General features: G+C 35.7%; 2 protein-coding genes across 3 annotated transcripts; one reads left to right on the forward strand and one right to left on the reverse strand.

Annotated features, from left to right (window-relative positions):
• Nucleotides 1-2427: 2427 nt before the first annotated feature.
• LOC135672334 (large ribosomal subunit protein uL30y-like) lies at nt 2428-3982 on the reverse strand. Its single transcript, XM_065180793.1, has 7 exons — nt 3844-3982; nt 3569-3758; nt 3398-3495; nt 3231-3288; nt 3079-3158; nt 2871-2973; nt 2428-2777 (listed from the first exon to the last, which is right to left on the reverse strand). The coding sequence occupies exons 2-7, from the start codon at nt 3746-3748 to the stop codon at nt 2562-2564; spliced, it is 735 nt and encodes a 244-aa protein (XP_065036865.1). The 5' UTR covers nt 3749-3758; nt 3844-3982; the 3' UTR covers nt 2428-2561.
• A 1793-nt stretch (nt 3983-5775) lies between these two features.
• LOC135642960 (calcium-transporting ATPase 5, plasma membrane-type-like) lies at nt 5776-22950 on the forward strand. Of its 2 annotated transcripts, none has more exons than XM_065159443.1 (34): nt 5776-6122; nt 9448-9564; nt 9643-9685; nt 10000-10109; nt 10184-10315; nt 10409-10498; nt 10893-10962; nt 12548-12618; nt 12717-12800; nt 12885-12962; nt 13417-13488; nt 13994-14077; nt 14154-14236; nt 14307-14415; nt 14497-14552; nt 14644-14686; nt 14773-14856; nt 15019-15153; nt 16346-16411; nt 16489-16587; nt 17222-17329; nt 17403-17570; nt 18247-18306; nt 18618-18779; nt 19031-19147; nt 19227-19325; nt 19421-19558; nt 20070-20170; nt 21410-21455; nt 21558-21692; nt 21782-21889; nt 21992-22083; nt 22400-22494; nt 22668-22950. In XM_065159443.1, exons 1-34 carry the CDS (start codon nt 5967-5969, stop codon nt 22709-22711), a joined length of 3255 nt encoding a protein of 1084 aa, XP_065015515.1. In that variant the 5' UTR covers nt 5776-5966; the 3' UTR covers nt 22712-22950. The 2 variants fall into 2 exon arrangements, with proteins under 2 accessions (XP_065015515.1, XP_065015521.1); XM_065159449.1 differs by having other exon boundaries at nt 9448-9555.
• The last annotated feature ends 2449 nt before the right edge of the window (nt 22951-25399 follow it).

A 25399-nucleotide genomic window follows, 5' to 3' on the forward strand; every position in this document is an offset into this window, starting at 1 on the left:
AACAAAAAATATTTTTACGTATTTATCCTTCATAAGTTGAAAATAATGTATTGTTCCTTATAAATTTTATATATAGCATACATATCGCTTCTTTAATATTCATAATGAACTAACATTAGAACGCATTTATATATTTTGATATAAATTTCAAGAAAAATATTTGAGTAAATATGATTGTAGAATGCTCCATTACATGTTTGATAAATAATAGATAAAATTATATATTAAATATTGATTGTTACAAGTGTTGTTCGGTAAAATTATATGTGAAAAACTTATCCTTTTTAATATTTTTAATATTTATTCGAAAGTAAAATTATATTTTCTATTTAAATTTATAAGTATATATTTAATCTTAGAAAAAATTTCATACGACCAAATATAAAATTAAAAATAATAATAATATAAATAAACATAAAATAATCTTTAAAAATAAATAAATAAATTTTATGATTTTAGATAATATCATAAGGTATTTTAATAATTGCATTAACATCTAACAAATAGTAGTAAGATGCTACCCCAAAATAATATTAGTATTTGCAATGTAGCATATGATTTGAAAAATATTTGTCATGCATCATCAGACCCATAATACATATTACAAATATATTTTTAATCATGATTATTATTAATAAAAAATAGTTTTTTTACGCATTATAGTAATGTTTACAGTATTGCATGATTGATAAATATCAATCAATATGTAATGATCAAAGCAAAATTATATTCCGTAATAGGAATTCTCTTGTAACAAGGGGATGACTTGATTACTAAAATTTTTTGGTTATAGGGATGAATCGATTCCGTAATAGGAGATTTCAAATGGTTTTTGTTTCAAAAATTGAGAGAGGAAATTCCTTTGCTTTAGCAATTAACGAAAATAAGATTTGATTGCAAGATAAAGATTTTGATTTAAGTATATAATCCTAAGATCCCGTAGCTCTTTTGTATGTTAATAAATAAGATGCTGGAGCTAGATCAATCCTGTAATTTGCTCAGTGTGGATAAATAGATGGATTTCTTGAGGAGATGGAAATGAGACTGGCCTTCACTTGAAAGGGTAAGTGTATCTAATAATATTGCTTTAATGATCTAAACGTTCCAGAGGTGTGTAACTACACTGGGTTAGTGTCATAAAAAGTATCTGAATCAAGAACAATGCAGAGTAGAGAGATAAATACACTCATCCAGCAAATGACAAAACTCTATTAGCCAATGACTCGCATTTCCAACTTGCTTTCTCTCATCGACATTAAGAAACAAACACTCTTCTGACAAGTATCATCCAGCATATTTCATATACCAATTGTGAAGCCTGGATGCTCTAACAGAAGGGACTTGAAATTGGCAAACCAGTGCAGAGGATTGCAACCACAATAAAACAACCAACATATTTAACTAAAATCTGTATTACATATGGATACTAAGCATCATTTTCTCAGGCACAGGCAACTGTTGGAACTCTTATACAACTCGCAGCCAAAAAAAATTAGTAGGCAACCCACCATCAGCTAGCTTCAAGGTCTAATTGGTGTCTACAGTCAACTCATAACCAAGATCAAGTTAAAATAGACATCTCAACTAAAATACAGAGTGCCATACTTCTAAGGAGCTATTGGTAGAAACAGTGTGTGTGCATAAACTTTTAGTCTGTTAAAAGAAGCACTGGGAAAGTCATCAAGTAACTCAGAAACCAGCATAATAAGAGAAGAATATAAGTTATCCTTTGATGGCTTGAACAAAAACATATTTGGAACAATCTAGTTGTGGAGCAGTTACAGGATTGTCCTGTTTGAAGGCCATCACTATACCTTGTATAAAACATATGTGATTTGCATGTTTACACTCGAAGCCTTGTATAAACCATGCAAACATCCCAAAGCAAAAATATCATGTTTTTTTCACTTGCCTCTAGCTCTGAGACCTAAAACCCAGGAATGGCCGGCCGGCATCATCAGACAAACATGCATCGAAACAGAATGCATAAATTAAGTCATAATTAACTCCACTTGTTAATTCTGTAGGAACTAAATATCTAGTTCAAACTTAAGTTTCCCACTAACATTTTCTTCCACATGAAAAGAAGAAAGCAAACACCATGACCGCATCAAGAGCAGTTTATTCAGGTACACTATGGGTCGTGACAAAGAAATCCATGTTTCAATTTATGCTATATTGTCATACTTTGTTATATCTCATTATGATATTATGTCTCCTTTGGTAGCTAGCATCGAGGCTATGCACTCAAACCTACCAAAATAGGCCCACTTCAAGACTATAGCATCCCCATAAGAGAAGACGGAACAATGCTAGTTATGTTGACAAATGACATCACTGAACTTCCCACAAATCCAAATCATAGCAACAGTAACCATGCAAATGATTGCAAATGTACAACAAAGAAATAGAACAAAAACATCAGTATACGGAACAAATCTAATGATTGATTCAAGCATCAAATCTCCAAAGCTTGGATGATACTCCAATGCTAGCTTAAAACTCAATTAAAATGTTTTCCGTTCTCTGATAATTTAAGACATTAGAGACAAACTCAGTCATCAGTTCATCCTTCTGATAAGCTCATTGATGTAATCCTCACGGTTTCCGGCATCTCCTCCTTCAACATAGTGCCTTCTCTTCTTCTTCAGTCCACCCAGTGGTGCCTTCAACTTGAATGGCCACAGAAAATTGTTTGCCTCCTTAAAGTGTGGGCCAACAGTCATAATTTCATGGACAAGATCCTCAATACAGATAATACCATATTTCCCCAAACCCTGAGATGCACCGGAATCATCATGTAAACTAGAAATAAAACAGAAGATAATAAGTAGTTCAAACATGCAACCAAGTTGCCTCTTCTAATATACCTGCTCGATGATTGAATTGTCTGTCAAAGGAATTCTTTGCTTGTTCAACTTTCCGTATCCCCTCTTATAAATCAACTCTCTAACACTCTTGAGATTAGGGTACCTGAAGAATACGTTAACTTTCAGAATAACATAATCTTTATTCCAAAACCACATTGACAATAATATAGTTGTGAACAAATCCAAAAGGGCAGATGATCTTCAGCACCCGTATGTCACGTAAGGTTCCACCCTTTGCAACATGTTCATCGTGGCCTTGTTAACTTTCAGAAATACACCATTGAATATCTGCCGCAAAATGCACATTAACAAAGGTACTAAAAAGGAAGTAATTTGCAGGAGAATACTGACAGTCTATACCTGTCTGAGTCGAAGGAGCTGCAAGATCTTTCGTGTCTTAGGGTGCATGGCGTTGATACTACATTTCATATACATCAATGATTATAAAGATACCATAGGAAATGGATTCAGTAACTGATGATGACCTAAGGATTCAAACAACAGAAGAGAATAAGAAGGTGTTATACCCTCGGATGCGGATGATGAACAGAAGCTTGGCCTCGGGGCTAACATAGAAGCCACCCTTCATCCTCGCCTCCCTCTTCAATCGGATCAGTTCCTTCTCCTAAAAATCGAATCTTTAGCATTTAAAGTACCACAAAACACACAAACAACGATCAACAGTTCCAAATGCGCACCTGCGAGTCATACTCCTTGGCGTACTGCTCAGCCCTGGCGAAGATTACCTTCCGATTCTCGCGCGCCTTCTTCTTCTTCGCGTCGGCCTCCTGCTTCTTCGCAAGCGCCCACTGCTCTTCCCTCTTCCGCTTCTTCAACACCGACTCGGGGATCACCGCTTTCGCTTCCTCCGTTGACATCTCGAAAACCCTAGATCAAAACCGGAAAACCTCGATGGTAATCGATCCGCAAACCATGCACAGATCTGGATGGACTGGGGAGGGTTTGGCATTACCCGTTCTTTCGGTCCTCTGTTGATCCGACGAAGGAATGGCGTGGGGCGAAGGAGGGGGTTGGAGGTCGGCCACGGGCTTTTATAGGGGTCCTTGTTTGTTCTTGGCGTTAGGGTTTTGAAGCGAGAGGGGCCATGAGCAGCTGAACCATCATCGGACGGTCGATGATGGTTCACAGAGGGAATGAGACGCCGTAGATCTCGGCCGCTCGTGGGTGATCTAACGGTGAAAACGCCCTCATTTTAAAATTAAATGTCTAATGAGAAATTAGAGTAATAATCACTTGTTTTTTCTGATATTATTCCATTAATTTAGACAGTGAATTGTGATCTGATGTTGTTTGTTATTTTAATCATTATAATTTAATATCTTGATTGGGTTTAGCTTTCCTCTCAAGAATGGTATCAATTGGATGCTATGATTTTGCGTCACATCTCATAAAGAGAGGTTTTGGGAGTTGGACATGAATGATTAATTTCAAAACATGTTAATTTTTTATTAATCTTATAATATATACATATATATATATATATATATACATATATATATACATATACATATATATGTGTGTGTGGATGAATTATTGAAAAAAAAATATTTTTTGAAATTTCTCATAGAGTATTTTTATTTTAAAAATTTTCGAAATAATATTTTTTAAAATAAATAATTTGATAACGATGTCTTAAACTCGTTTATAAGGTATTAAGAGTTTGAAGCTTCATTCGATATATTTCAAAAAATATTAATAATTTTATCATATATATATATATATACATATTATTTTTTTGGCTTACCGTGGTGGGCAAATCATCTCCTTCTCATAAATTTGAAAGGAAAAGGATCCAAAAATTGGTCAAACCGACCCATATCATCATGTCACTTGTATGAACAAGCAAGCTCAGAGTCAAATCAATTGTGACATAACCAATAAAAGTGGATTTGGTTGGATAAGAGAGAAAGAGATTCGCATGAAGTCTTTACGATATCTTCCAAGAGCAAATCCTCATCTCTAAGCTCAAGTGAGTTATATTCTACAAGTAAATTCCTCACAAGGAATAGATGAGCTCATTGGTGATATCAAATTTCACCTTTATTCTTAAAGTAGGCATCTTTTTTTGTGTCTAGTACATATCGTATCAAATTAAAAAAAGTCTTGGTGGATCCTTATGAGCTAATCCATCATCACCATTACAAAATAGTAAACAATATAAAAGTTTGAAATCTAAACCAAAAAAAAATTTCAATGGAAATTCAAGATGTATAAATTAAATAATTTCATGAGTATATTTAGTGTCTTTATATTATATTATAATGATCTGATTCGATTTTTTAAAATTAAGGGTTAATTTATTTGATTCGAGAATTTTTTTTAATATATTAGAGTCCAATATATGTTGGGATATTTCTATTTTCCAGTAAATAGCTTTAGACAGAAAAAGTTTCTCGAATATATGCTCGATTCAATTGGAACATTGTCGGCTTAGCCATCTTCCATGATTCGTTAGCATCATCATCTTTCGGTGCTTTGGAACCGAAATCATATTTCATTTTCAAATCAGAATTATTCCAACATAAAAATGTGAATGTGATAGAAAAAGTAAGTGTGTGATTTAAATATGAGACGAACATTATAGTCTTACGTGGGAAAATATTAGATATTATTTAAAAATCTGATTTTATATCACTAATATAATTTTAGATATTCATTTTTTTTTATTTTTTTAATTTAATAAATTAACCTAAGTTTTATGTATAAAAGTTCCTTATTAGTTCGAAAAAAAATAAATAGGAAGATTTACGTATTAATTATATTTTTTATGATAAACTTATAATATTATATTTCATAAATTATAATAAAAAAATTAAACGCTCCCAACTCTTCCTATAAATGGCTGGCAAGTCGACCATAAGCTGTCGAGAAACTTCTAGCGCACGCACTTTTTTCCCTCGTCGGTCCGTCAACTCCGAGACTTCCCAGTGGGCTCGTGCCACAACCGACCTCGCAACCGCCCAACAAACAAGCGACGACGAGAGCAGCAGCGAACCGACACCAACGAGAAGAGGACAGGGAGGACCCGCGCATCTCCGAACCCGTCCGGTCGCCGTGATCTCCTCCTGCGGCTTCATGGATCTCCGGCGGCTGGACGAGGAGTGGGGCGGCAGCGGCGGCGATGGCCGCTCTGAAACTAACCGCCGCTCGTCGTCGTCGTCGTCGTCAGCGCCGGGCGCCTTCGATATCCCTCCCAAGAATGCGCCGGTCGCTCGGCTTAGGCGGTGGAGGGTACCCCTAGCTTCCTTCTTTTCTTCTTGTTTAAGCGTTTCTCGGTCGACGTTTTTAGGGGGTTGGTTAATCTTGACGGTTCTTGGAGGTGCATCTACTGTTGCGGTGGTTGTTGGTTTTCCTGAGACACGTACACACGGTTGTGGTGGTAGTTGGTTTTCTTCACACACACACACACATACTTCTTCTTGCAATTTGATGCAGAATTTGTCTAGCATGCCTCCAGTTTGGTTTGAATTGATTTTTAGTTATACATCCTCGTCCGTCTAAATTGTAACATACCCTGAGCAAAGGGGTGGTTTGAGGTGAGGAAAGATCATGATGAAAGAGATCATATGATGATGGATATCAAAGAAACTTTAGATGGACCGGTGAAATGACATCGATGGATTAGCACTTTTTGGTGCAAGTAGATGTGGATAATGCATAGGGATAATTATAAGAAATGATAATTATAATGATCATTCGTTTATTGCTATAATCCGATCAGTGACATCCGTTTATTGCCCAAAATGCAAATTTAATTGCTGAAACAAACATCAGACTGGTATTTCTTGGTCCCCGCTATTCAGGTTTGTTACTGATCTGATTAGCAATTGAATGGTTGGGAACTTATTGATTTGTTATATGCTTAGACAAAAGATTCTGCTTCTGTACTTGCACTTTGTGAAGTGTACAAGGTTTGCTGTATGCCCTTGTGACTATGAATAGTCCACCTTGCTTCTCTCATTGCTTCTCATCCTCTTCTATTTTTATTTTTGATTAATTTTATTACCTTATTTTCTGGGACTTAATGAATATTTTATTCTCATCATTACTATAATGTTTACAATATATATATATTTTTTTTAATTTTATAGTTTCTATATTTTATTCTCATCATTCCTATAGTTTTTACAGTATTTTTAATTTATAATTTATGTCAGGACTCTGATAGAAAAAGCATATGCGAACATGTATTTGCAAGAAAAGACTGTTTTCTTTCTTCTTTAATAGAATAAGATTTGTTTGGTGCATGAAAAATGGTTTGCCTCTTAAACCTTTTTGATATTTTCTTAGTTAAAAAGAAACTTATATCTTAGATTTCTAAGAAAAGGTATGTTTCATTTTCTAATTTTTTAGTCTGAAAAATGAAAAGAAAATTTCTCCAAATCATTCCTTTCATTATTTTTCAACTTACTTTCCAAGGACAACAACTCTTTTTTTTTTCCAAATACAAGAAAATGGGATTTTAGTTTCGTTTCTTTTTGTGCAAACCAATCAAGTGTTGTATATTTCTCATGGAAATAATTTTCAATGAAGTCTTTTGTCCACCACTTTCCTTGCAACAATTATATCAGACAAAAAAAGATAAACAGACTAGGAGCTTCCGTCATATCCTTGTTTGAGTGGAAAGCTTGCTTGTCTATTCATGCTTTGCGTGACTGGTGTCGAGTTTTACTAGATTAGTTGGGGGTATAGTGCTCTTTCTGACTCGACAAATATTTGCAAGTGTGGCGTTCTTTCTTAAGCTTTTCCAATGGCTTGTCAATTCTGACAGTCTACTTGTTGACATGTTTAGGAGAAAAACAAATGGATAGATTCACCTTCTCTTCAAGTCTAATATAAATTGCATCTTCTTGATACCATGCTGCTGACGGCGAACCTTTCTTTACCAGCAAACACCTCGATAAGAGACTTCAGCATGCCTCGTAATCTTACTAGGATTCTGAATTTGTTTGGGAATCTGTCATTAATACATAAGAAATATATCAAAAATAACATAACTAAGTGCTGCTATGGTATTGCCACAGTACTGCACAGGGCCACTATAGTGTGTTAATACATAAGAAATATATTAAAAATAGCATAACTAAGTGTTGTCATGGTATTGCTACAGTACTTCACAGGGCCACTATAGTATTGGTAAAGCACTGCACAGTAATGCTACAGTACTTATACAGTATCATCATTTCTCCTGTCCTGCTTGGATTAGTGTAAGGTTGCATAACCTTATCTCCTTATAACTACTGCCTTGGTGGGATTAGAAATCTCGTGTGCTTTGACTTGCTTAAATCACTGGCTTCGAACCTTTTCCTAACTGGTTTAGGATTCTCGCTGGACCACCTAGAGCCTTCCCAAATCTGTCCATTGCAAGCCGCTACATCTTTGGTCAAAATGGAACTCGTGAGCTGTCATGCCAGCAGCCATTACAGCTCCCAAGTCCACACGGCAGGTGAAATAGGACACGCTGCTGTGTGCATCCTTTTACAGCATTGCATAGCCCCATAGATTGGCCAAGTATGTACATATGTTGGGTCAGACCTGAGTCTGAATTTGGTCAATTTGTTTCTTAAAATATGGCATTAGATGCTGTAGAAACTAACCTTTTTCCACATAATGCTAAGGAATAAAATACCAGTTGATATGGTCCATAACGGCTTATATTTACCTGTCTAGCCAAGGACCAGTGAAGGTATTTGTATATATATAATTATTCATTTTTCCTTTGATTTCAGATGGTGCATGTTGGTATGTCCTTTTGTATGCTGTTACCATGCTGTCCAACCGGTTATTGAATTTGAAAGTTGAAACTAGTCTCAAATTGGTTTCTGTTCAGAAAAAAAAAAACAAAAAACAATTTGAGTCTGCTCCATTCTTTTGTTTTATGTTGGAACAAGGTAGGAGAACTGCTTTCTTCCTTGAGCACTGTACAAATTTGGCCCAAGATCTAGGCTGTCACAGTAGCTCAATTTTCTGAAATACATAATCAATTCATAAAGTAGGCACTTTGACTGGTCAAAGTTAACAATTCTTGGCATGTAAAAGTGAAAAAACAAAAAAAAAACAAAATTTGGAGAAAAACAAGACCTAAATTACTATGTAAATTTGAAGGACTACAAACTGTAATAAATAGTTCATGTTGGCATTTCTTACCTTTGCATTTCTTGCAAACTGTAATGGTATATCTTGCCATTTCATGTTGGCATTTCTTGCCTTTACGACAAGAAATCCCCCACCTGTAATAACTGTCACATGTTGGCAATTGTAGCATGTTTTCAAGTGTCACATACATATTTGTTTTGCAGCATTCATTAACTTATCAAAACTTAAGATACAGATGTTTTCAATTAGATCATATAAGCAAGTTTTTATTGTTCATTATTATTCAATTAACCAGATGGTTGCTTTTATGCTCTGTGAGAACCTTGTTAAAACTATTAGTAATGGCAGACCATACTTGTCTTGTATTTTTAAATCGCTGAAGTAACTTTTGTTTTTTCTTTATATTAACTGCAAAGTTTACTTAATGTTCTGTTGTATGACTGTATTTCGTTTTGGACAGAAAGCAGCACTTGTTCTGAATGCTTCTCGTCGATTTAGATATACCTTGGATTTGAAGAAGCAGGAAGAAAAGGAGCAACTAAGGAGGAAAATCAGCTTACATGCACAAGTAATACGGGTATAGTTTCTGATGCATATAGGCTCAGGTTTCTTATATCTTAACCTCCTCGCCCATCTCATTGGTCTGATTTCTCAGGCAGCTTTGCTTTTTAAAGATGGTGGAGTAAAGGGGACACCAGGTACCTAACGTCTATAATGCACCAGTTAATGTTTGCACAGTAATTAACTATGTTTCTATTAGCACTACCATAGTGAAAGGAGGAGGGGGCTGGGAAGTACTTAGTTTTTCTTCCTCCGTATCTTCCTGAACTGTAGTCTGTAGTCCAATAATTACTGGATAAAATGATTAAAGTCTTCTGTTTTCCCTTTGTCTGACTAGCTATTTGTGCACAATTTTTAACAAAAATAAGCCACAAAGTTGTGCTCATGATATTGGAGGTTAAAACATATTTATGCTACTCTCAGCTGATATCATTACTTATTTATGACTTAGGTGCTCCTGGAGGATCAGCACTTCCCACTGGTGGTTTTGGAATTGGAGAGGAGCAGCTTACTACAATGATGAGGGATCATAATTTTTCTGCTATAGAAGAAGGTGGTGGGGTAGGTAACCAAATTGGATGTTCTGTTTTCTCATCTTTTTGCTTCATTACAATTACATTTTGCCAATATTTTAGGTTAAAGGACTAGCAAATTTGTTAAAGACTGATTTGGACAGAGGAATTAGTGGAGTTGATATGGAAGTTTTATGTAGGAGGAAAATCTTTGGGGCGAACACTTATCCTCGAAAGAAAGGAAGAAGTTTTTGGGTACATTGAGTACTAATGCCTCAATCCTTCATTCTTGGAAGTACTCATCTGCCCATTGTTCAGACTTCAGATTCATTTTTTTTTCACATTTAGGTTTTCCTATGGGAATCCTGGCAAGACTTGACCCTTGTCATCCTTATGATAGCTGCTGTTCTATCGCTAGTTTTGGGCATAAAGACAGAGGTAACCATGCAAGATTCTGTTACTTTTCTAGATACACCTTTTCTGTGAGAGCAGTTTTTATAAATTTATAATTTTGTGCCTTCTCGTCTCATTATATTTATCTAAAAATTATCTGCTGCTATCATTTTCATGATGTTTCTGCTTGAAGATATTCTCCCTGCTGTTAATGCATTTTAAAGTAACATCAATATGATTTGCATTTGATACTTTGGTATATGAAGCTAATATGGGCAAAACTTTGTATTTGTGAAAAGCAACAAAAAATTTCAGATATTGACATTGCTACATATGCATTTCCTTTATGTGATAGACACCATTCATTCCGCTAAAACTAGTTTGTCTGTGTTGTTGTAATATCCTGTTGCATGTAAGGGCGTTTTTGGTATATTTTCAGGGTATAAAAGAAGGGTGGTATGATGGCGGAAGCATTGCCTTTGCTGTTATTCTTGTTGTAATTGTAACAGGTGTGTGATCATTTGTCTATTCAATTGTGCTTGTTCTTTTTTGCCTTGAAATGAGAACAGCTTCTTGCCATCTCTTCCTGAAATACTTTGAGCTACCAACACTCCTTGTTGCAGCCTGGTTATCTTTGTGTCAGCATATCTGGCGTTTTCTTAAAGTCTTTGTTGGCCAGCATATATCTGGCGTTTTCTTAAAGTTTCATGTCACAACCAAGATAGAGTCAACTAATTGTACAAAACTTTTTGGTATTTTTAATGCTCATGGACCAACTTTTTGGTATGTTTAATGCTCATGGACCACAGAAATTGTTGTCTGCCTTGGAAGGCATGTTTAGTAGCTTCTACGTAGTTGATAATTTGCCTCTGTTTCCCTTACTAATTTTTCATCATTGGTTATTTCTGACCAGAATATCTTAACTGTGAACATAGATCGTTACAGGATCTTTAGCCCATTTAAAAGATTAATATTTTTATTTATATATGAAAACATCTATGACCACTGAGACACAACTGAATTATTATTATAGTGCCTCATGTTTGGCATTTTGAAGTAACTACTCAAGGATCATGGTTGAAATGGTAATTAAGTAATGTAAGATATTAGGTAAAATTGTAAATTTAAGAACTCTGCAAAGAATTGCAAATTTTGATGATAATTCGATTTATGGATGTTGGAGTTGATGACTGAATGGACCAGTGCATATCTAGTCCATGGTTAGAACTTAGAACAGTACATGCCTAGCTTGTGTCGGTGTACCACGTGTCTATGTTGGAATGTATGGTGAACCATTGGAGGAGGGAGGGGAGGAGATGAAGAAAGAAGAGGAAGTCTAGGAAGAAGGAAGAGAAAGATAAAGGAAGAAGAGGAAGAAGGAAGAAGAGGAGGAGGCATATTGAGGCAGGCAGCAGCAGGCGACTGATGGCTGTGTGAGCCTCCTCGTGAACGTGAGGGGTCGCATCCCTATCCCTAATTAAAACTGGACTGGCCTGAACCCTATATAAATGTTAAATATCTATAAATACAACCAGATCGGACTGGATCGCTTGGTTGGTGGTCAGACCAGTAAATACTGACCAAACCATACCGAAACTGCCGGTTTAGCAAACTTTGATTCATAACATTCACTTATTTCTCTTTAACTACTTACAAGTACGCCATTCAGTTCTCTCTTTAACTACTTACAACTCTTCACCTCATTTCTCAAAACAATGTTATTCATTTTAGTCAACTGTATTTCTTGGTAGAGTTTAAAATAAAAAAATAGTTTTGTTGCATAATCAAATATGAAAGGCAAAGGAATATGCTTTTTAACCTCTGTTCCCGATTTAAATTTTACCATGAGAGTGCATGTGTTCTGACACTGTTGTAACTTTTTCTGTATGACGTGACGTTTAGCCATATGTGATTCAATGCTTTTGCTTTTCTATATGTTTAACTTTTATTAGGCTTCATAATCCCTTTTGAAATGTAATTCTAATCAGGGCAGCCTTTATTGCATCAGAAGTCATTGATTTTGCTATTAAACAATTAGTATTTATTTATGAATTTCTTGATATTGTTCTGTTTGGTGTGCTTGTTTTATGCTAGCTGTTAGTGATTATAGGCAATCACTACAATTCCAAAATCTGAATGAGGAGAAGCAGAACATACACATGGAGGTGTGTTCCACTGCTATACAAAGTTTTCTAGAGACTTTTCAAAAGTTCTTTCCCTTCTTTTGTATTATTAGTTAGTTTTTCTGCTACATTACTTTTAGGTAATCAGATCTGGCAGAAGAATCAAAGTCTCTATATTTGATATTGTAGTCGGTGATGTTGTTCCACTAAAAATTGGTGATCAGGTAGGCATTCAGCAATTAACTTCTTTTTTGGCCATGTTTTACATGCTTATTCATTGCGAACAGGATATCTAAAACTTTGTCTAGGTCCCTGCTGATGGAATTTTAATCACTGGCCACTCACTTGCAATTGATGAGTCGAGCATGACAGGAGAGAGTAAGATTGTAAGATTTTAACCTAATGCCTCAATTTTTGTAAAATTGAGGCATTTGTAAGATTTGAACGGTTCTTTTTTTGTAATCTGTAGTTGCTTTTTCATTTATTATATAACCTAATGCCTCAATTTTTTATCGTGCTTCGTTGGTTCCCTTGTTTTTTCTATGGTATAGTTTTGGAATCTCATGCTTAATTATGCCCCTCAAATACAGCTTTGTGGTTCCAAGATCCAATAAAATTTCAATACCTTTTGAGCAAAATCCATCATGTAGAGAAATCCAATGAACGAAAACTTCAGTTTTCTTAAAATTATAAATAACTCTGATTTGACTTCTTAAACTGTTGCAACATATATGAACCAATTAAACAAGTACAGAGAAACTAGTAATTCTATTAATTAATCTAATTTTATGTCCATTAAGTAGTTAGAAAAAAAAATTGTTTAATGATGTCTTATTTCAGGTCCACAAAGATCAAAAGGCTCCATTTTTGATGTCTGGATGTAAAGTTGCTGATGGTTATGGTAACATGTTGGTAGGTATTTTATGCATGTTTTATGTGAATCTTTCATTTGTTTCTGTTGATTTCATGAGCTTAAATATAAATATAAGTTATCCAAAAAAGATCAAACATATTCTCTTTTGAAGATCTTTGTGTTGTTTATCGGCATTTGTGCTAGTTGCAAATGTAAAACCTATCAGATGAGACAAAATAGGTCCTCTATGCTCATCCTACATGTGATGAACTTGGATTTCTTTTTTGGATAGAAGCCTTTCCTAGTTCAAGAATCGTTAAATCATTAACACAGGGCTTGCATAAGACTTCAGTCTGGGGAGAGTCGATGAATGCATCATTACTCTTGTAAATAGGAAGCCTATTTCTATGATTTGAACCTGTATCCAGGCTTTCCCTCAAGAATTGTTAAACACTGAACTTGTTCAATTGTTTAAATTTAAGTTTAAACTTCGACCAAATTATGCTAATATCTTGACGTATTCTAATATACATTTATGGCTTTATTGTTCCATATTATATTCAGGTAACTGCTGTAGGTATAAATACAGAATGGGGCTTATTAATGTCCAGTATATCAGAGGATACTGGTGAAGAGACTCCTCTTCAGGTTTGATCTTTTGTGTATAAACATTAGTGCATCAAAGTTATTATCTATGACATTGGCATTAATTATTCTGTAATAGGTGCGCTTGAATGGTGTTGCTACTTTCATTGGTATTGCAGGGCTCACAGTAGCTGCTGCTGTTCTTTTAGTTCTTCTAGCTAGGCAAGTGCAAGTATATAATTATTTGAATTTCATAGAGATTGTAATAGTTATAGAAATAAAACATTTCCAGATACTTTACTGGACATACCAAGAATCCCAATGGATCTGTTCAATTTGCAAAGGGGCAGACAAATGTGAAAGCTGCAGTAAATGGAGCCATTAAAATCTTCACAGTTGCGGTAAGTATTGATGTAAACTCTTGTTTATTTGTTTACCCAATGGCCCACCTTCTCTCTTAGCTGCAATAGAAATATGACTAGGTGACAATCGTGGTTGTGGCTGTTCCAGAAGGGCTACCATTGGCGGTTACCTTGACGTAAGCATGCAAAGCTATTTTGAAATCCAAGATAAATGACACAAGTCTGCCTTTGATTTCCAAATTTATCATAGTTTCTTGTTCCATCTAGCCTGGCGTACTCGATGCGGAAGATGATGGCAGACAAGGCTCTGGCAAGTTTTCTTTTTTTGAACTTAAGAGTTGTGAAGATGTTTCTTGATATCCATACTCAAATTGGTCTAAGAGCGTCTTTTTCAAGGTGCGGAGGCTTTCAGCATGTGAAACTATGGGGTCAGCTACAACTATATGTAGTGACAAGACTGGTACTTTGACCTTGAATCAGGTTTGCTATTCTATAGCTTAATAGTCCTAACTTGCTATCTGTCATCACTGTTAACTTAATAGCTTAATAGTCCTAACATGTAGCATATTAATGGTACGATTGGGCCATTTTCTTTTATTTGTTTGGTATTTATCATCTAACCTCGATTACATAAAGCTTTAGATGACTGTTGTGGAGGCATATATTGGTGGAAGGAAGATCAATCATCTGGAGAATGTTGAGTTGTCTCCTATTACAGCCTCACTTCTGATTGAAGGAATTGCACATAATACTTCTGGCAGTGTGTTTGAGCCAGAGGTAAATTCATTCTCTCTCTCTCTCTCTCTCTCTCTCTCTCTTTATATATATATATATATATATATATATATATATACACACACACACACATTATAATTTGTATAATATTTCTTATCTAAGATTTAAATTTTATGTTTTGAATAGGAGATTTGCTGAATATATAACTGGTGGACTTTATTGATCTTTTAGCTACTTTAACTGTTGATAACTAGAGTCATCAGGCCTAGTCAATAAAGGAGATAGAAGAGAAAGAGGTGTTGTTTAGTCAATATCTATAATTTATTATTTGTAAATTAGCTTTATATTAACAATTATAATTTTCTTTGCCATATAAAGGGTTTTTTTCTGTTCTTTATTCTATTTACAAAATAATTACAAAATCAGAGTCTTGATAAAGAATGTAGGGTAATTTTAATAGATAAAATAATCCATTATTACATAATAGCTTAAATAAAAGTTAGATAAGGATACCAAACCAAATTAGGTTGCTAACAAAGTACATCATACCACATGAACAACTCCAATTGAACTGCAACTGGAAAAAACATTCCAGCTGAGGTTAGCCCTTCGTATTGTGTATCGGAAATAAATATAAAATTACATAATCTAATTACATTCCACAACAATCCAGGTAACAACTTTCGTCTCTTACCATAGATTCTCACTTAGATTTCATCATTACACTAAGGTGCACAGTGCACCAAGAATTCTTTATGCTACACTTTTTTAATATGTTTGGTTAGAGATGCCCATACACGGTGGTTGTCTTCTGAGACTCTTCAATCTCCATTCATTTTCTTTTAATATTATTATATTTTACTTCTAAATCCTACCACTCCACAGTTACTTTAAATATGGCATAAAAACATAATATGCTATGAAGATGAGGCTATACTGTGGTTTCTAAAAGGACGCCAACCTTATCATAGTGCCAAGCTTACCCTCTAAACATGTACCCTGAAAATAAGACAAAATTATGACGTCCATTGCTCAACTATTTTAGACTAATCATCATCATAACAATTTTAATCATCATAATAACCATTTTTTTGTTTCTCTTGTACCACCTAGGGGCCTTCTCTTGACCTAAATCCCAAAATTTTTGGTGTCTGATACTGATTTTTTGTCTGTCTTTTCTGAAAAATTTTCTACTATCAGATGTAAAACTTAAGCTTTTACATTATCTTATTAGGATGGTGGAGTTATTGAGGTTACTGGTTCACCAACTGAGAAGGCCATTCTTTTGTGGGGGTTGAAGGTACTTTATGGTGTGGTGCGTTGTTTCATTTTCTCTATTTTTTCCAATTGCTGATCATATCTGGTGAGATCATGCAGCTTGGGATGAAGTTTGATAGTGAAAGATCAAAAACTTCAATTCTTCATGTGTTCCCTTTCAACTCAGAGAAAAAGCGTGGTGGTGTTGCAGTGTATCAGGTTATCACATTTTGCAATCCTTGATAAGGGGATTGGTGATATGTGCTTTCAAAAGATTGAAATGCATTCAGTTGCATCTAGATCTTGCTTCCTGTTCATTTTAACAATGTCAAAAACTCGGAATAAATTATCTTTCTTTGTAGGTGCATGTGACTTGACGCTGACTCACTTTGAAATATGTCTATTGTGTTTCTTTCTCAAGTGATTTGATGACATTCTTCGTGGGATCCTTTTACTTTTTAGGTTGATGTGATTCTTGTTTTTGTTAGCAATTGTGACTATTGTAACCCTCACACCATAAACATTTTGCTCAATTTATGGTCGACATTCTTGTTCTTTTCTTGCCAAATTAAGTATACTTGATGATTTTTTGTACATGGTGCTACTGTTAACTAAATTTGTCTTAGCCTCCTAGGTATAGATACATAATGGTACGCCAATATTGATCATCAATTACTCAGTTTTTTTGTCATTCTAGATATAGTGTACGTGTACCATGGCCTGCAGTTGCAAGATGCTTTCTCCATTTATATGCATTAACTCACTCATTTAATCATGCTTGATATATTAGTATCTTTCTGCACTCTGTCCCAAATTTGTTGACCTTATTGGCGCATATCACTTGTGGTTGCAGGCAGGTTCTGAAGTTCATGTACACTGGAAAGGTGCTGCCGAGATCGTCCTAGCTTCATGTACAAGTTGGCTTGATACAGATGGTTCCAAGAAGCCAATGACTTCTGAGGTAACTCTACTCGATTTGTTATTCATTCAAAATTTCACTTATAAATTGGATTCTGATTATATTGTCATTGCAGGCCGATACTTTTAAGAAGTATATTGACAACATGGCAGAAGTTAGCCTTCGCTGTGTTGCTTTTGCGTACAGATCATTTGAATTGGAAAAGGTTCCAGACGAGGAGCAGAGAGAAAACTGGTTATTGCCAGAGGATGACCTGATTCTGGTTGCTATTGTGGGAATAAAAGTGCGTTGCGAAGAAACATTCATGAGGGATCAATATGTTTCTGATGATGTCTATAGCTAATATTTACACATATTTTTAGATTATCTTATCACTCGTTTACATCAAATGCTCTCTTCACTAAGGAGAAAAGTTTAGAAAGCTAATTTATGCAGGGTTGATGACGAAAATTTTGTTATATTCTTATATTGCCCATCTTTAGTTACATCATTCTGTTGGTAGAGTAGAAACTCTGTCTCATGCTTGGTGAATCTTAAAGTTCATGTACTATTCAGGGCTTGGACCAGTACCATACTGGTCCATACTGTTGTACCGAGTGTCGATACGTTGGTACGTACTGAGTTTAAAAAAAAATTCCGAAAAAAACTGAAAAAACAAAAATGGAAACTGTCAAATATCATGCATGTATTGGACTTATAGAAACCTGTGCTGAATCTGTGTCGTGTCGTACAGGCCTTGTACTGAATAGTACCAACGTTTGGTTTACCTTGGTCCATGTACCGGTAGGTTATTGGACTGATGAATACTGTATAGAGCGATATTTCAAACCTTGATACTGTCATTACATGTTTTGACTATTTCAGTTCACCTTCGATGTGGAATTGCTTGTGTGCATCATCATTCTTATTGTTTGAAAGTTACTTGTGGCTATTCGATTTAATACTTTGTTCATGTTCAGGATCCATGTCGCCCTGGTGTGAAAGAAGCTGTAGATTTATGTACTCATGCAGGTGTTAAGGTACTTCTAATAATTTCTGTTGGAATATAATGGCAGCTGTGATGTCATAAATATCAACATCATAATGACTATCCTTGACCTGAATGAATTACATTGTTGAAGTCATTCTGGTTGGTTAATATGGGAGATCAGCATCTATAGTTTTACATGTTTCAGATGATCATATTTACTAGATTTGTCTATGAAGTGAAGTCATAAGGCCCTATACAACACAGAATCATGTTGCATGAAGACTAAATCTGATGACCCAAAGGATGTGCTCTAGAGTCTTGAACATGCTTTAACAAGCCCCTAAATTCTTAATTTGGAAGGTTCGCATGGTTACTGGAGATAATCTTCAGACAGCTAAAGCAATTGCTTTGGAGTGTGGGATACTTACAGATGCCAATGCTTCAGAGCCAACTCTTATCGAGGGAAGAACATTTCGTATGAAGACCGATGCAGAAAGAAATGCAATAGTGGAGCAAATAACTGTAAGGAAAAAGTTACCCAGATCTTACATCTATATAACCAATTGAAGTTTTCCAGAGTTCATGGTGGTAATATTAGGATTTCTTTTTGTGGACTGTTAAAGGAACCCTTATAAATGGTAATATTTGATTTATATGCGGAACTAAAATCTGCTTGGCTAATAGGTCAGGTGAACTACAATGAAGAATGACAGATCTCAATTCATCCAGTCCAATTTTTGAGACAGCATTAATTTGGGTCATTAATCTTATAGGTGATGGGAAGGTCATCTCCCAGTGACAAGCTGCTTCTTGTCCAAGCACTTAAGAGAAGAGATCATGTTGTTGCTGTAACAGGGGATGGCACTAATGATGCTCCTGCGCTTCATGAGGTATGGAATCATTTGCTCTCAGTTTTTCAAGCTATTATACATGGCATCACCACCTATTGACTTGTAATTTGGTCTTCAGGCAGATATTGGTCTTTCAATGGGTATTCAGGGAACAGAAGTAGCAAAAGAAAGCTCTGACATTATTATCCTAGATGATAATTTTACATCAGTTGTAAAGGTACTTACGTTAAACACATGGCATTAGATTTTGGCTGGTATTGCAGAAGCTTAAAGATAAGTCATCATTCTATTAATTTTCTTTTTCCATTCTAGGTTGTTCGCTGGGGTCGTTCTGTGTATGCCAATATTCAAAAATTTATCCAATTCCAGCTAACAGTCAATGTTGCAGCACTTATTATTAACGTTGTTGCTGCTGTTTCATCTGGAGATGTTCCTTTAAATGCTGTTCAGGTTGGACAAAAAAATCTTTTGGTTGTCAGCTTCAATTTAGATAAATCAAGCAAATCTCAGTATGTGCCTTGCTAAAAATAAGATCACATGCCTACAAGGGAAAAAAATCAAGTTGCTTATTTGCTAAAAAAATGTGATTCTCAGGTTGCAGTTTTCTCCTTGTCATAAAAAAAAAAAAGGAATCGAGGTTGAGCATTTTCATGATTAGGTTGCCAGTCGTGCTCTCAGTGATTGGCTTTAACTTATGAAAACAATCTCTTTGCTTACAGGGATAAAGCTACATACATTAACCTATCCTAAATCCCGCAAAGGCGGAAACCTTTTGAACTGGAATAGTGTTCTTTTTTTTTTTTGTGAAAATATATGGAATTAGGGATCTGCTATGTCTGAGAAATGCTCCCCTAACAGGTCATCTTCTTTAGATTTCTTTGTGGTATCTTTGGTACAGGTCCTCCTAATCTTCCTACAGCTGAATGTTCCATTATAACTCACCCTTTGCTTATCTAAACAGCTTCTGTGGGTGAATCTCATCATGGACACCCTTGGAGCACTTGCATTGGCGACTGAACCTCCAACCGACCACCTTATGGACAGGCCCCCTGTTGGGCGAAGGTAGATGTGAAGAACTACCGTAGAAGCATTACTCTGTTCTTTTCTTTATCTGCACAATGTTAAAAAATATCAAGGATTTATCTTTGATTGCTTAGCATTTCTTTTTGGTGTTTTTCTGTCTCACAGACAGCATTGCTAAATCTGTGGTTTTTCCTCTTTCAATCTGGTAACAATAGAGTTTCTTTGAGTTGGGAACTTTTAATGCTGTTAAGCATAAATAAGATTGCATTTATTTGATTAATATGATATTTTTAGTCTTGGAAATCTATCTATCGAACATTATAGGGTGCAGCAACTTTTCTGCACTGGTCTAGCCACCAGTCAGCATCTGTACCAGACTGACATTTTTATTTATGATTTGAAGTTCCAATTTTATGGTAAAAATGTATTGAATTTTTTTTGGAAACATGCACAAGCAATAAACAAATCTATTTTACTCGAGCAACTTGATAGACTATCAGTTCCGCTAGATCAACACCTCTCCATATCTTTTTCTATATCTGCCTTGCCATTGGTTTCCCTTCATTACTATAGCACCATACTACCTCCACCTCCACCTCCGTCATGACTTGTTACCACCTTATATTCATGACTTTCAATACCCCATCATTTTCTCCTATGCCATCACCATTAGTTCATCATTGGTGCTGCTCAATTGCTGCAATTCTTATCTTTGGTAAAACACTAGCATTATTCATCTCCAGATATCCTCTGTCATTGGCAGAGATGACGAAAGGGAGATTAAAGAAGGGAAGGCAACATTTTTTTTTTCTCTGGGGTGCAAAACATATATGGTATCTTCTTTCAACAGTAACTGACAACATGAACCTCTTTTTGAATTAATTTAAAACCATGGTATTTGATTGCAAATAACAACGAGGGATGGAGTTTTTGTACCTAAAAGGTGACTTAATGTTTTAGTCTCTTCGTTGACATGTTCATGCTGGACTGCACCATGAAGGTATCTAATCTTCTAACCTGAAGTCAGTTTATTTATGAGTGATTATATCAGATATCTAGTTGCATTATCTGCTTCATTTCCGTTATCTGCCAGCTTATAATTCTTGAATCAATTAATTTTTATGCCCTGATTTTGTGTGACAAATGAGAAGTTTAACAATAGCTTTCAAATCATTCCTTCAAGCCACCAAGCACTTACTCTGTATGGCTGCATTTGCTGCATTAGTGGGTACTGTATCAAAATTATGTTTGCTGATGTCCTTTTCGTCTTCTTCTTAGGGAGCCTCTTATTACAAATATTATGTGGAGGAATCTCACAATTCAGGTATTTAGTATAATTAGATGACATTACAGTATAATTTGGATGACATTATAATTACCTATCTTATCTTGGCTACCTGCGTTTGGTTGGTGTCCTGAAATGTAGGCTCTGTATCAAGTTACAGTTCTTCTTGTACTCAATTTTGGTGGCCGAAGCATCCTGCATTTGAGGAATGACAGTCGAGCACATGCAGACAAAGTTAAAAACACATTTATATTTAATACTTTTGTCCTATGTCAGGCAAGCTAATAATTCTTACATAGGCTGCTGAATTGACGAAGCTCATATAAACTTTCCTCTATATACTTAAATAATTTTCTGTCTATCAGATATTCAATGAGTTTAATGCTCGGAAACCAGATGAATTGAATATCTTCAGTGGAGTCATTCGAAATCGCCTGTTCATCGGAATAGTAGGAATAACTACTCTGCTTCAGGTAAGTAATGCGCTTGGTAGTTGAAGATTAGGCATGCAGCTTATTTTAGCCTTTTAAGGTGATTGTGTATCAACTAGCTTAAGATGGTTTTTATTAATGCAGGTTTTAATTATTGAGTTTCTTGGGAAGTTTACTTCGACTGTCAGGCTAAACTGGAAGTTGTGGCTAGTTTCTATTGCCATTGCCTTTATAAGGTATGTGTTAAGAGTAGATGGAACTACTCTGGGAGGTGATGAGGGCTGTTTCCTTTACCTTCATCTCTGGAACAACATAATCTCTATCCTTTTTGAGAGATGGTGGGTTCTGAGTGAATTTTCTCTCCTCAACCCTACAGCCAAAAGTGACTTTAATCTCACTTATTGTCAGACAAGACACTTGATTTATCTTTTCAATTCTTTCAATCCAAACTTGTAGATAATTCAAAATTTGATTACAAGGTAAGAAAGACCAAATGTTTTGACTTGAGAGCTTATCGAAGGATGCTTAATCATATTGCTTTTATTCGTTCAGTTGGCCTCTGGCTCTTCTAGGAAAGCTTCTCCCAGTGCCCAAGACTCCATTTGGCGATTATTTTAGCTGGTGTTGTACCTGGTGCAGCAAAAGAGGTATGATTTCAGTTGTATAGACAGTCCTTTTAATGTAAGTATATAACAAGCAACATCGTTTGTGTTTGAAGACGAATTTAACATCCTTGGACTTGATAGAAACTGTTTGTTTTGCCCGAAGAATGGCTTCAAACAGTTAAGCTTGTTTGCGGCTGATGCATTCTTTGCTGCAGATGATGGATCTTTGGTGAAGGCAGGCTCCAATGAACAGCGATAGACAACTGTGTGTGCACATTTGGCCTCACATTTAGCCCGTGTCATCAGCCAACTTCTGTTATTTCTTTGTATAGGACTAGCAGCATGACATTCTGTGATACTTTTGTCAATATTTATATAAGACAATATATATGCTAGCAACTGAACTTAGTGGCACAATGGATTTGCTTTGGACATTCCTTATTTTTCTGTAGACAACTTTGTGAAAGAAATGCATATATATCTTGTTATCGGTGGGAATTACAAACTAAATGTATGAAGTAGCATTCTCCATTGGCTGGTTGTGACATTGGTAGCGCTGGCTGGTTGTCAGATTCAGTGTTTTGTATGAACACAGGTTTTGCTTCATAAAATCCATTGAGATTGTCTTTCTACCACAGAAATCCTTGGCACTCTTTGAAACAAGCATAGACATGAAACAGCCCTCACTGATCACTGAGTCTGGGTGACCGGCCACCCACTCATCGTGCTGCTGCTGCCGGTCGTCTGCTGGTATGTGGGATTTCCTTCTTTTTCTTTATTTGTGCAAAAGTTTATATACCACATTTCTTGATTTCAATCAAATTTTTGCAAGTGCTACAAGTTTAGTTTGGCAAGGAACACCAATTTTGTTATAAATAAACGGTTTGCCAAAGAACGCCATGCACAGTTTTTATGGGTTTCTGTTTACACTCTCTTATTCTATCAAAAATATTAGTCTTTGATTATTATGTAATTTACTCACATTATATTCATTGGCGGTCTCGATCGAAAGGCCACAAGCTATTGATCGATCATGCATTAACTATGTCCTGTTGAGGCTCTGAACAAGTGGCATGTAGATCATATATACCTTAGTGTAGGATTAGGTGAGATTTGGGAACAATGATGTAGATTGCTACCCATAATACTTTGATTTAGTCGAAAATGGATGTACGAGGGAAGAAGCAATTGTATATAAAGCCACATAAATTTATTAGTGGCCGCTTAGAGTTAAATGTATGGTATTGCATGCTTAAGCAAATGATTTTTATATCATCCACCTTTTGTGGGATCCGATATGTCTTCATATACCCTGCGGCTCATCAACCTATGTTCTTATAATTCCATGAAGATTCCCAACTCCCGAGGCATTCTGTATTTTAATAGCTTGGGGTGGTGGAAGACTGGAAGATTAGATATCATGATGCATCTTTGTTGTCTAAGTTATTATATTGAAGCATCTTTTTAAAGAAAATTGCACAGAGAGAGAGAGAGAGAGAGAGAGAGAGAGAGACAGTGCGTGTGGTGGTCTCGTTCATGTTTCTCTCCTACTCTAAGCTTTTAAATCTGCACATATTTGAGTGGAAGCAGAGCGTGGAGAAATTTTCATCTGATTCATCTGCACATGTATTCACTTACTCTCAAAACTCTTTTTAAGTACTGGTTCTTCTGATTCATCTCCTCTCATGTTCTATCTTCAACCATAGTTATTTGTGCATTGTGATCAGCAAAGTCTCCTTGGTCTTTTAACAGTATTTATTGTCTGAGGGAATACATATTTGACCATCACCTTCTAAAGATGATAACAATAAAAGAAAAAAAGGATAATAGTGACCTCTGTTGTTCCAGACTATTTCATACTTGATCATCGCTTTGCTTGTTCCTTGTCACACGTTACACCAAAAATTCCTGGATGCCAAAAAGAAACCCTGTGTTCATTTAATCTACTTGCAGGTTTCCATGTTTGTGGGAATAGAATCTGCCATCATAATTGTGGAGTATGCAATTACCCAACAACCATCCATAAATTTTGGATGTGGTGGTGAGCTTCTTCCCTGTATGCCATATGCACCTCATGAATTCCACTTTGGTAAAGCGGCGTTTACTTAACCTCCACACATCTGAACCCTTTTTTGGTTCACAGAATCACCCTTCTCTTTTCCTTTCTTCTTTGTTGTTTTGGTGATTTGGTGGGGGGAGAGGGGATAGGAATGTGGAGGACTATGATGATCCCCAAGGCAAGGGCCTCAATAACTCTTACTATGACCCTAACCAAACTGATCGAGATTCCACTTGTTGTAGAAACAATTTAATTTCTTGCAGAGAGAAATGGTAGGGAGACCTCTTCCAGAATTAAATGACATGCAGTGGAGAAGCCTATGATGATAGAGAGAGTGTGTGTGTTTACCATCTCTTTCAGAATTGTACTTCCACAATTTATTTAATGGCTGTCCTCACCCACCCAACCATTAATGGCTGAGTAGAGAGAAACTAGTCTTGACTACAACACTCTTTTAGTTGGGGGTTTTAGGATCATCCCCAAGTGTGAAATCCTCTGTTAACCAACCTGTGATTCATCAAGTCTGATCAGGTAAAAAAAAAGAATTGACAGCAACTGAGTTCTTCTTGTTTTGACGAGCACACATGACTGTCAAATACTGATGTAATCATGTCCTGTTACTTATATATAATCCACCTTCCAGCCTTATGTCTCCAAAGGAAAGCAGCAGGTTTATTTAGTTAAACTAAGCTCTAAAGGAAAGATAAGAACCTGTGAGCCCAGCAAATGCCATGTGAACTGGGCAGCTTTTTTTGCTCATGGCATCAGTTTGGATTAGAACAAGGATTGATGTTGCCATGCTATACATGAGCCAAACACATTGAAGTGGGATGGATGCCTTGAGGAAGATTGTTTCTTCTCTAGTGGTGGTGGATTTAATGTGATGGA

Source organism: Musa acuminata, chromosome BXJ1-4 (assembly GCF_036884655.1).
Source record: "Musa acuminata AAA Group cultivar baxijiao chromosome BXJ1-4, Cavendish_Baxijiao_AAA, whole genome shotgun sequence".
In the NCBI taxonomy this organism is placed as follows: domain Eukaryota; kingdom Viridiplantae; phylum Streptophyta; class Magnoliopsida; order Zingiberales; family Musaceae; genus Musa; species Musa acuminata.

What these genes read in the sequence shown, in the direction of transcription:
- LOC135672334 (XM_065180793.1), bottom strand. Translation starts at nt 3,748, where the DNA reads ATGTCAACGGAGGAAGCGAAAGCGGTGATCCCCGAGTCGGTGTTGAAG. An exon ending in TTCATCATCCGCATCCGAGG is followed by an intron (nt 3,289 to 3,397) that starts GTATAACACCTT and finishes TATGAAATGTAG; the next exon opens with TATCAACGCCATGCACCCTA. An exon ending in AGCTCCTTCGACTCAGACAG is followed by an intron (nt 3,159 to 3,230) that starts GTATAGACTGTC and finishes ATTTTGCGGCAG; the next exon opens with ATATTCAATGGTGTATTTCT.
- LOC135642960 (XM_065159443.1), top strand. Translation starts at nt 5,967, where the DNA reads ATGGATCTCCGGCGGCTGGACGAGGAGTGGGGCGGCAGCGGCGGCGAT. An exon ending in GTGGTGTTGCAGTGTATCAG is followed by an intron (nt 16,588 to 17,221) that starts GTTATCACATTT and finishes TTGTGGTTGCAG; the next exon opens with GCAGGTTCTGAAGTTCATGT. An exon ending in CAATAGTGGAGCAAATAACT is followed by an intron (nt 18,780 to 19,030) that starts GTAAGGAAAAAG and finishes TTAATCTTATAG; the next exon opens with GTGATGGGAAGGTCATCTCC.